This window comes from Halichoeres trimaculatus, unplaced genomic scaffold (assembly GCF_033239565.1).
Source record: "Halichoeres trimaculatus isolate MK-OKI-2021-1 unplaced genomic scaffold, fHalTri1.1 fHalTri1_scaffold_22, whole genome shotgun sequence".
In the NCBI taxonomy this organism is placed as follows: domain Eukaryota; kingdom Metazoa; phylum Chordata; class Actinopteri; order Labriformes; family Labridae; genus Halichoeres; species Halichoeres trimaculatus.
In genome coordinates, this window is record NW_027437200.1 from 19,872,638 (window position 1) to 19,884,951 (window position 12,314).

At 37.6% G+C, this 12,314-nt stretch overlaps 1 protein-coding gene across 1 annotated transcript in view; it reads right to left on the bottom strand.

Moving 5' to 3' along the window:
- The window catches only part of slc7a8a (solute carrier family 7 member 8a), a 26,799-nt gene extending 14,869 nt beyond the window's left edge, over window positions 1–11,930 (bottom strand). The window contains exons 1-2 of the mRNA XM_074698867.1: window positions 11,214–11,930; window positions 4,167–4,371 (exon numbers count right to left, since the gene is read on the bottom strand). Of these exons, the coding sequence (XP_074554968.1) occupies window positions 4,167–4,371; window positions 11,214–11,361 (353 nt within the window). The 5' untranslated portion in view covers window positions 11,362–11,930. The remainder of the gene's footprint in view (window positions 1–4,166; window positions 4,372–11,213) is intronic.
- Between the last annotated feature and the right edge of the window lie 384 nt (window positions 11,931–12,314).

A 12,314-nucleotide genomic window follows, 5' to 3' on the forward strand; every position in this document is an offset into this window, starting at 1 on the left:
TCAGCACGGACACGGCGATCGATGAGATGAGACAAACAGGGTGTGATAGGAAGACATGGGATGGAGGAGAGCTGGAGGGGTTTCTCAGTACGGACCAGATGGGTGGTTTTTCCATGAAATTCTCTGAGAGCTTACAGTGGGATCAGTACACTTGACTGGGTTGATGGGATTACGTCTCACTTTAGTGTGATCTGAATTCTGGACATTGCTGGAAAAATGTTTAAAATAGAAACCAGAGATTGAAAGTTTTACTTCCTTTTTAAAGATTCTCAGATAGATGGAATTTTTCATCAAAATGATTGTTAACCTGTTGTGTTAATTGTGGATTCTGATTGGTCAAACCGCCTTTAAACTGCTAAACCAACACCATGATCACCGGATTTAGAAATCAGAACAATCTGAGGAAGGGAGACATCTCTACCGTTAACTGAAAAAACCACAAAAAGAAAAAGAAATAGACGCCCTTCACCACCACCACCACAACCACAATGAATGAGAGGTATTCTTAGTCAGATAATCTTAAAAGTCTATTTTTTTCTTTAAAATGTCACATTATATCTAAACTAAACTCTAGAACTATCTTTTTTATTAAATTGTGACTTATTTTCCTGAAAGCTTCAGAATTATTTTTTTTTATTTTTATTTTTTTTGGGGGGGGGGTCATTTTTTTGAGTTTTATCCCACTTTTCTCTTAAATACAGTCTTTTGGATTTAATATCTGCACTTTTTTCCCCCAAAATATTTTTTTTCTTAAAGTTTGAGATTAATTTGGAGAACTCTAACTCTTCTGGGAAAATTGAGAAAAAAAAAGTTTTTTTTGTTCCCAAATTCTGCTTTTGTCCCAAAATATTTTAACCCCCCCCCCCAATAAAAAGTAAAATAAATTAATACATACATAAATTTGAGAAAAAAAACGTTTTTGAAGTTTATTTTGTTGTTTCTTTTTCCCAAAATGTATAGAACTTAATGTTTTCCCAGACTTCTTTATTTTTTCCTCCCTAATTATTTTTTTCCTTTTTTTTTCAATTTTTTATATTAATTTTGAGAACTCTAACTTTTCTGAAAAACTTGAAAAAAAGAAAACAGATTTTTTTGTTCCCAAATTTTGTTATTGTCCCAAAATATTTTCAATCTTACCCCCCCCCCCCCCCCAAAAAAAAAAAAAAAAAGATCAAATAAATAAGAACATTTAAAAGCAAAAAACTTTTTTGGAAAAAAAAAATGTTCCCAAATTCTGTTGTTTTTTCCCCAAAATCTTCTAAATATAATACTTCCTACAGAATTCTTTAATTTTTCCCTTAAACAATTTTTTTTCTTAAAGTTTCAAATTAAATTTGAGACTCCTTTTTTAAAAAAAACAACTTTTTTTGGTCAAAGTTCTGGTTTTCTTCTCAAAGAATATTTTCAATTTATTTTTATTTTTTGTTATACTACACAAATATTAGATTTCTTATCTTTACACAAATCCCTAAGTTCTAGGTTTTCTCTCTTTTTTTGGGAATGTTTTTTTTTTCTTTTTAAAAAATTCAAATTCAATCTTGGAGCTTTACCTTTAAAAAAAAAGAAACAAAAAAGAAAAAAGGACTAAAGGCGTGGGACTGAATTTGGATATAAATGTCTAAATATGTCCAATCTGTTAACATGAAGGTTCAATCAGTTGTTTAGTGTGTCATATATTTGTACAACAAGGAGGCTTGTAAGAATACGTTGCCATGGAAGCGATGTCGACTTCACAGTTTTATACAGTAACTCAAAGCTATTAATTTCATCTATATTAGTCTAATTTCCTCACATAGTAGGTGTTACACAACCCCTGTTTGTCTGACATAACAAAAAGCTTTTGTATTTGAATACCCTGGATTCAAACTGTGAGCCCTCAGTCGCTCTGACCTAGCAACAATACAGTGATGTAAGAATTACCGTCAATGCAGGTGTTTACTTTTCAGCACGTGCAAATAAAACAAGCCCATGTAAACACACACATTCATAGTATAAAGGATAAGAGGAACAGGAGAACAACAACAAACATTTCTTGAATGAAGTTTTTTTATCCTACGCAGAGGGCACAGGAACACACTTCTGACGCCACAAACTACAAAGTCTGTGAAGTTAAACCTCATTGATGTGTATTGATAGCTCCCACACAAAGGTGCAAAAACAATCAATGGCTGTTTTGTCTGGGTGGATTCCTCTCCCGAAATACACTGATAATATTTATCCGTGTGATAGTTGTAAAAACAATGGTTTAATCTGTGTTTACAGACGGGGCGAGGAGGCACAGCGTGTGAAACTTACGCCAACAAACATTATTGTTTTGCTAGGAAATTACCCCAGTGTGTTTCTCAAGCTTTACTGTAAGCGCTTTTACCTTAAAGCTGACCGTTTATGGATGAATGAAACAAAGAGGGGTGGTGGGGAGGAAGCTCAGACTGTAGAAACCCCCACAGCTGCCTGGCATTTGTAACTCTGTGTGAAACTGCTCTGTGGTTGAAGGAATGAGTGTTTGAACAAAGTAGTTTGATTAGTGCTGCTTTGGTTTCATCTCACTTTATGATACAGCTATTAGTCAGCGGCCCTTACAGGAACCCCTAGACATGAATTTTTAATATGTCGCCCATGTTGGTCATTTTAAAGCTCCTGTAGTCGACTCACAGAATGCAATTCCTATGTATAACACACTATTCTGGACAAAATCATACATAACGAGTACCACTTCGTCCACAGGGGGCGCCAAAGTTAATACAAAATGATGCCTAATTCCTGACTGGAGCTTTAAATACGTAACAACCAAGATTTGAATCAAAGTGTGACATTAAAGCTCCTCTGAAGAACTTACTGTTTGTGTCACTTTGGCGCCCCCTGTGGACAATCTGAATCCTCCCCATCTTATTGTCCTATGTTTTTGAAAATTTCTTATTTATAAAAAGTAATACCTATCAATTTACTACCAAAATTGAAGCCTACCCTGATGAGTTGGACCAGGGAACATGCTACATCCTACCTGTGCGTTAGTAAATACTTCCTGCTTTGCATCATAAAACTTGGACTATACCAGCAAGGTTCCTACAGCTCAAGGCAAGTTAAATTCAAGACTTTTTAATGCCATTTGAAACTAAATTAAGGACCAACTTCACAATTAATACAAATGGAAAAAAGCACCACATCAATTGCATAGGGTTACAGACAATTAATAGAGTCCTAGCTGCAACGACACTAATGCTTGTTGGTTCCGCTATCATGATTGTGGGATGTTACCAAAGGAGTCACTCAGTAAATTACTAAAAAATAAATAAAAAAAAAATATAAAAAAAAATATTTTGAGATTTGGGACTATTTACAATCATACTAACATTTGTTACTATTTTTTAAAAGATTTTTAAAGATTAATTTAAGACATTTTAAGTCCTTCTAAGGCAGGGGTGGCCAACCTGCAGCTCAGGAGCAAAATGTGGCTTTTTGATCCATTCATAAAAAATATTTATATGTTTATTGTTAAGAGTAGTGGTGTGCTGATCAGTCTTAAATGTTGATATATTGATGTCAACGTTGAGATCAGTATTGATCAATACTTGGGTAATGAGACTGATACTTAAGTTTCAGTTTCTCTTCTCTGTATGTACTCCAATAGACAGATAGACATATGGATAGATAGACAGACAGATAGATAGATAGATAGATAGATAGATAGATAGATAGATAGATAGATAGATAGATAGATAGATAGATAGATAGATAGATTTTAAGGCTTTTTAAGGATCCCTGGTAGGTGTGAAATGTCTGTTGTAAATGTGAAATTTTTAGAGAAAAGAAAAAAAATCTGCATTTTGCAGAGATAAAAGTCCCTTTTACCTCTGCTTTCTTTAGCTTTTGACATTTAATACCCAAATTAAGCACTGAGGTGTAGCAGCTGTGGTAAACGAGAGAATGTTGTACCATAAAAAACCCCGCCTTACCTGACATCAACACCACCGACCTACTCTCGTTTCCTGTATGGCACATGTTCACTGAGGCTTACACCTTGTTTCATTGTCAAATGTCACTCTCCTTTCATGTGGCGCTCTCTTAACACCCTTTCCTTTAAAGAAACAGCCCCTAAACGCCCCACTGATTGTCACTGCGTATGCAGATGACTCTCTGTTTTATGTAACAGTCAAGTTTTCACTCACCCTGCCAGGCCTCCAAAGATATCCTTCACATAGGAGTAGTCTCCCCCAGATTTGGGGATGGTAACACCCAGCTCGGCGTAGCACAGCGCGCCGATGGCAGTGATGACGCCCGTGATGATCCAGACGATCAAGGCCACGCCCACCGAGCTGGCGTTCTCCATCACTCCCTTTGGGCTGACGAAGATACCTGAGCCGATGATGTTACCTGGTGGAGGAGAAGAGTGGTGTCAGATTGAAGAAGATGATTTGGCAGCACTTTTAGGTTGAGCTTAAAGTAAGGAAGATGGATTTAAAGGGACATTCCACCATTTTTTCATGGGACAAAGGTCAAGCTACAAATAAAAGTATCACCTCAGATGAAAGAAAACTAAAAAATATTAGGAAATAGAGTATTTGAGAAGTGAGAAAATGTTAGCCTAACGTGTACTTTTTGTGAGTAGTGGTTTTTGTGAGACTTCTGCTAACAGAGCAGACTGACGAGATCAGCAGAAAAAGAAAAATGAGGTCATGAGCAGACAGATTCAAAGTGGAGAAACGAGAAGAGAACAGCGGTGGATCAGGGGAACCTGTAATCTGCTGACTTCGCAAAGACTTATGGGCAAATGAAGCAAGAGAATGAGCGGGGTGAAAGAGTGCAACGAGGGAGGAGAGGAGGAGGATGAGGGGGGATAACGGCGTTACAGGTTCACCGAGCATCACAGTGAGATGAGAGTGTGAAAAGACGAACGATTGAGTTCTGGTCATGAAAAAAAAAAACTGCGACTGAGTTGTTCTTGTACAAAGAGGTCAGAGGTCAGAGGTCAGCGTCCAATGAGATTAAGCCAACTGGGTTGGCTGCACTTGAACTCACCGGCCAATAAAGATGGCGCCAGGGTTAAAGGTCGAGGGCATTAAATCATAACAGGATAGGTGGCGTTTGACAGTACAAAAGTCAAAGATATGGATGATACCGTTTCCTGCTGCTACTGCCAATGAGCTACAACTACAGCTTCAAGGAGATCCATCATGTGTTATATTAAATTAGTCGTGTCCACATGGAAAACGAAGCATTTACCAAGAACAAAATTGATTCTGATGTATTTTCAACTCTTTTTAGGTGATTTTTCTTACAAATTTTGTTCCTTTTAAAATCAAAACCTGCTAAAATGAAGTCCACTGCACCAAAATGAATGAACTGATGATTTATAAACAAACATGTAGCTTAACTATCTGCTGTCTTTTGAGGAAATGTTGATATTGCAACACCAACATGCCACTCTGCAAAAAGAAAAAGCGCCCAGCATCTGTTTTCCCTTAAAACCCCAAAACGTAAAGAAAAAACCCAAACATGAGCCAAACCAGCGTGAACACATGCAAATCTGCACAGCCATAAGAGATCCCATATGTATCACGTGAAACGGTTATGTAACTTCACTTCACGGTGAAAAATACTAAAGAAACACATATCACGCTCCTGATTATGTTGACGTTTTTATGGCGGCAGCGGTCTTCAGTGTGTGACCTTTGACATGACAGGAGAGGGTAAAAAAGAAAAATCAGTCATGTGCTGACTCAGCACTTCTGGAGTTCAAACTCCTGTAAGAGCAGCTTCTGCCCACGCTGCTGAGGCGTTTAGAAACGGCTCAAACGTGTTTGTTAAAGGGGGAGAGTTGTGAACGCTGCTTGTGTCAGATTGTGTGAGACATGCTGACTAACGTGGAATCTCCTCAGGTTTCCTGCTCTGCTGCTTGCTTTGACATCCTTTTGTCTCCAAACGGGCCAAGAGGGAAACTTTGGTCTTCTGCTGTCAAACCGTCCTCGTCTCATTCTGTTTTACTCTCTCGTGACCTCAAACCGCACATCTGCACGTTGGTGTCAACTTCGCGAAGACTAAACCGTCACATCTCTCGAGGTCAAATCTGTTCAAGTCCCTTTGACAAATTTCCGGACTTACTGTTACAAAATCTCAGCAGGTTCGTCCGCTTCGGAGGCAGGATGTTTTGATTTGCTCCCTTGGTGTTCACTTGCCATTTCAAAGGCTCCTCTGTAGACATCATGTTATTTATTTTAAGAAGTTGGACACAGCTTTAAATATCTGACTCAGACTCTTTCTATAAACAAGGTGATAGTTTTATAGTTTTGTAGTTTTTAGTGCAAAAAACGCAATTCTCCAACCGTCCACTTGAGGCTGTCTGCCAAAAAGTGTAGAAACCGCACACACACCAAGTCACAAAAGCTAATATTAGCTGCACATAAACAATTATTTGTCTTATTTAAAATGTTTTTAGCTAGGGATGGGTACCCAATTAGGTACTTTCTGTCAAATGTCATCCTTGTGACTGTGAGGGAGTGGAAGAGTAGGCAATTTTCCATGCCGGGCTTGAACACAGCATTGCAAGGTTATGCATTGAAGAAAAAATATGTTAAATTGAAAAATTCTTATTTTCTATTATTAAACAAATTGATATTTTTTACCGCATAAACACAAAAAAAGTACACAAAGTTGGTACTGTTGAGTACCAGTACCGATTGTCGGGTACCGGGCATCAGTACCGCATCATATCAAATGTGAAAGGTACCCATCCCTATTTGTAGCTTTGGTTGGTGTATAGTGAACAGGTGGTGTTACCAGAGTGTTCCTCAACTTGTCACCAATAACCACCTGCTCACTATACATCCCCTTTAAAACCATCATGTTCCCCAACAGATTGAACAAACACGAAGAATAGCATGTTTTATTTGTCAAAGCCTCCCTGACTCCCGCAGCAGACTGAGTATTAACGAGCTCTGTGTGTGTGAAGCATTATGATATAACCCTAATCAGCCTTTATAAAAGCCTCAAAGATTAGTCCTTGTATTTCCTCCCAGCAGTAAATCTTTGTTCAAACAGCCGACAAGCTGAGGCAATGTACTGCTTGGCCCGCAGCCAGGCCCTCGCCAACCCTGCAGGCTGCTTCTGTAAATGTATGAGAGTGAGTTATTATTACTGCGAAGCAATTTCTGAGACTGAGGGAAGCTGAAAAGAGTTATTGTTCATTATTACTTATGCTTGCTAAGCATTTAGCTTCTGGGGTTTAGGTCAAAAAGCAACTTTAAAAAGATAAAACTGAGCTTAATAATCCTATTTATCAAATTGATGCTCTTAATGATATTCTCCTTTTCCTTTCAGTATAAATTTGACAGCTAAACTCCAGAATTAGCCAAAACTGAGTAACCATTTAACCCTATTAGCTGGTATTAGCTTAACCACTAATTCTATACAGCTTTAACATAATTGCTAGTATGCTACATCTTTCACTGGCTGATAAAAGACTTAAAACAAGCTAAGTGAACCAATCAAGCTAGGCTAGTATTAGCATTAGCTTAAAAAACAGCTTCTCTTGCTAGACCCCCTTGCTAGCAGCACACTGTTTGTGATGCTTGTATTTTTTCATCCGTAATTTGATGCTAATCTAAAATAAAAGTTGCTAGTTGATCATTGTTTTGGTGTAAGGCAGGGGTCTGCAACCTTTACTTTCATAAAAGCCATTTTTCCTCAGCTCACCTGGTTTAAAGTCATTCAGGATCCACAAAATCTTTTTTTTTTCATAATAAAGACAAAAAAGTGGATAAAATTCTAAACAAAGTTAAAATCAAGTGAATAATTATCTTAAAAAAAAGTTTTTTTGTGTTAATAAAATTGTACATGTGACGTATTTGTTTAATGTTTTTGATAAATTTAAAAACATTTTTTAAAAATGAAAAATTTGTAACGCCACATTTTTCACAAATTTGCCAAAGTGATGCAATTTCAATGAGTAGCTAGTTTTTTTTTTTCAAAAATTTGGAAATTTCAAAAACGTGCAAAATATGAAAAAAACTAAAAAAAAAATTAAATGTGCAAAATTTGCAAAAAAAAAATCCCAATTTTATTTTTTTAATAACTGGAATTTCATAAATTTACAAAAAAGTTATAGTTTCAAAAATTTTCTAAATTTTTTTTAAATTTTCAAAAAATGTTTTAAAAAAGTAAAAACAAAATTGGAATTTAAATTATTTGCAAAAATTTGCCAAATCTTTCAAAAAAGTGTTTTTTAAAAAGGCAAAAAAAATGGCAAAAATCTTAAAGAAAACTTGAAAGCTCTACTGATAGATGGGATTCTTAAGAGCCGCATGAGGCTCCAGAGCCACAGGTTGAAGACCTTTGGTGTAAGGTAATGTAATACACACTGACTTTTTACAAGGCTAATGAATCATTAGCTGAGCATGCAATTAGAACATGTTAGTTGCAGAAGTTAGCTTAGTCAAATGCTACACTTTTTTTATGCTAACCTTTTTGTGATGATTAACCCGTGACTAAAATAAGAGCTGCTTCAAATGCTCATTGTTTATGTGTATGCTAACAAAATACACTGACTCTTAAGGGAACAAATGATTTATGATTTTGGCTAACATTCTTGCTAACTAGCATTCTTGCTAACAGTAGATAATGTATTATGGGCAGCATTGAAGGCATTTCTCATGGTTAAACCAAAACATTTAACAGGAATATTGTTCAGGAACTTTACTGATTCAACTTCAGATGAAGCTAAGCTAGGTTTGCTAATCCAAATTATTACTGGGGCGTGTTCCTATTCTGAGTGACCTTAGGTACACTTCTATTACAGATCCCTTCCTTTGTTGCAGCATTTATGTTTCTTGTATAGTACAATAGGCCATAAAAAACTCTTCTCTGTCTCTCTCTGACACACACACACACACACCCACACACACACACACACACACACACACACACACACACGTACTCCTTGCCTTTTTCATGGAAACCCAGTGGGGCATGTTCCCAAGGAAAGGATCAGACGAGTCACCTGAGCCCACGTCCCTTTTGCACATGATATGTCAGGGACAGAAAGAAAAGAGACTCCAGGCCGGGAGCAGTCTGAGGACTCTACAGAGGAGATGATCTGAACTCTGGACGGCCATAAAAGTGTCCTTTAAGACGACATGAGCGCTAAGCTAACATGTTTTTAATCATTGAATAGACAGAGATCAATAAAGTAATCAAACAATTAAAATATCGCTAAGTAACGTCCAAAGGTGGGGCTGCAGAGGACGGAGTGTCTGTTTGTGGTCCAAATGAAGTGTTTATAGATTCTTATGGTTTGTCAATACTTGGAATCATTTTTGAGGTGATCAGTTATAAAAGCTTGGAAAGCTCAAAGGGCGTGACACTCGAACACCAAGGTTGCTCCTTATCTCTCTGTTTTCTCTCTGTCTCTCAGGAGTTCCCACACTCACTCACTCATTCGCTCTCATTCATTCTCACTCACTCTCACTTTTTCCCCCTCCTGTTTCCAAGGAAACAAGCCCTCCCCTCCGCGCTTCTCCTCAACCTGTCAAGGTCACCATGAAGACCGCACGCTCGCTGGGCCCACCTGGTGCAACCTGGGCTTAATTTCACCCCATCGATCGACCGGTGTGTCGTCTGATGTCGTTTGTTGTTTGTGTTGAATGATGAATCACTGCTCAGCTGCTGCTGCGCTTGTGTCACATTGTTTCATTGATTGTGTCAGGAAGGCAATGTCAGGTTTATTGCTTAAAATTGATTTGTGTATTTACCATTACCCGAGAGGTAAACGGCAATCACCTTGATCAGTGATTTTTCATTTCATCTAACTGGGTTTTCTTAAGGTTCCTCAGCACAGATAAATAGCTGTTTATCTTCTAATTTGTTTTCATAAATTAGCCTTTTGTTGGATTTGGACTTCTTACTGAATAAAATGAGACTTTCTTGCATAATTTACTGAAAAAAAAAAAAAAAGAAAACAAGAATTGATGCAACTGAGAGATATGTCTTTGATTAGTTGTACGGAAGCCCTAAGTTGGCATGCATTCACAAAAAAAAAAAAAAAAAGTTGCAGTAGTTTCTTCAGTTCCGTAGTTTTATGCTTACATGTCTTCACTTCTTAAAAAAAAATAAAATAAATAAAAATGCTACATGTTGTTTTCTGGCAGTCTCATATTATTTTTATTCCTTATCTGGAAAACAAAAGTGGTTTTCCACTCAAAACTAATAAATTTATCATATTCCAAGGGGGAAAGCTCAGTTTGTTATGGTAATGGATTATTTTTTATAGAAGTTTAAATAAAAAAAAAATAGATTGGATGTAATGTTAATCATGACCATGTTCCAGCTTTTGAGAAACTAGCTAAAATTAACTTGCTACCATGGAAAAATAAAGCTAATAATTATATATTATATTAATTAGGTGATGTGGTGGCATTATGTTTGCCGTAAGCTTTTCATAACTGACAAAAAAATAATAAAATTTGACTAAAAGGGTTAGCAAAATCTTAATTTGTGTTCTTAAAAAACATCTAAGGGAGTCAGACTTCTGTTTTTTTGCCACTGCAATGCATCATGTACATTACATCATTAATGGAAAAAATAAAAACTAGAAAATTTAAAACATAATATTGAGGAAAAAAACTGCTATAATGTGAATAAATATTAAAAATTAAGACTTTTTAAAGATGTATTGATTGAAACAAATGGGTAATTAATTGAGTAGTTGGCCCCTCATGTGTTAGCATGATGCAATCAAAGTGTGAAGCAATTTATAATAGCCCACGTGGTACCAGCATGCTATCTTGTGAGGTTGAGGCCAGTCACGTGACCTTACAACCTGTTCTGAATGAAAGAGGTAGACTACACCTTCATCATCATCATCATAATCATCATCATTAGAAGTGAGCAGGTCACAGAGATGATGAGAGGCTGATTGATCAAAGGGTGCAACCATGAAGTGTATTTAAATTAAGTGATAGTACACATTTGTTAAGCGCTGTGTGCTACTGTAACAGGGTTGTTAATCTAATTTAGTGTTAATTTTGGGAGAAAAATACTAATAAATGTGTAAAACTGCTATTTCACTCTTAAATACTTTATTAGCATCTAAGATGCGTTCATGGACGGTGGGAATTTTTTTCAAAATGCCACTTTTAGTGCATCTTTAAAAGGAAATTAAATCATGTTTGGCTCATTTAGACGTTGTTTTGCAGTCTTGGTGTGTTCGTCAAACTACTCACCGACAATAATACCACAGGCGCTCACGAGCCCGATTTCTTTCTTGAGCGCGACGCCTCCTCCTCCTCCTCCTCCAGACTCCTTCTCGCCACCGGCAGCATCCTTCGAAGACCCCGCCGTGCTGGTGCGTTGTCTGGCTCCGTCTGTCATCTTCACGGCCGGACTTTCTCCCAACTCGGTGATGTTTTTGTGTTAACGTATGTCCTTTGTCTTCCCGCCCTCACCTGATGCTCGTCGCGAGCTAGTCTCAACTTGAGCTCGTGCGTTCGAAACACCACGTTCTGCTGACGTGAAGTCGTTATCTGATGAGGGAAGTTAGATGTTGGAGCCCTGTCAGCTCGAATAAAAGTCAGGAAGTGAAAGAAATACCTTTAAAAAAGAAAAGGTAGCAGCCGTCTCAAAATGTCAGTTTGTGTCTCCTTTGCAGCTGTCACAGGTGGCGCTTCACGTCACAATCTCTGAGTCCGTTCACGAAGCGATAAAAACATAATCCAACCACCGTTTCCCCGAAGTTAATGAAGCAACTTCTTCCTTTACGTTGCTTCTCAGTAAAAACTAAAAAAAAAAAACCCTACTTCCTTGTTTTTTCTCCTCCAGAAAAAGACAAAATCATCCTCTCCAGAAGTCTCCTTAGAGTCAGTTTCAGGTCTTCCTCGGAAATACCTGTCCTGTTTTTGTCTTCACCCACAGAGGTTGTGTTTGAGTAAGTACACATGCTGCTGCTGCTGTTCTTCTTATGTGTACAGTAGCCACGCCCACTGACGACCTCCTGCCTCCTCCTTCCTTCACGCAGTGCTTGTTTTCTCTGTGCAAAGACCCCTCCCATTTTTCTTTCCTATCCCAACCATCAGCTGTTCTTTCAAAATCTACTTCTCCTGCTGCTCAGGACATCTCCAAGAAATAAACCTTCCTCAAAAACAAAAGGAAATCATAATAATCTCCACTACCTGTGTGTGTGTTCTTTAACCCTGTGTCTCTTGGGCCCACATGCAGTCACACTCATTCACACTTATTATTCAAGATGCAGCAGCAACCAGCGTCTAAATTTAGTCCTTCAGACCAGACCTCACTCGACATGACGCAACACTGCTGGTGTGTTTCCA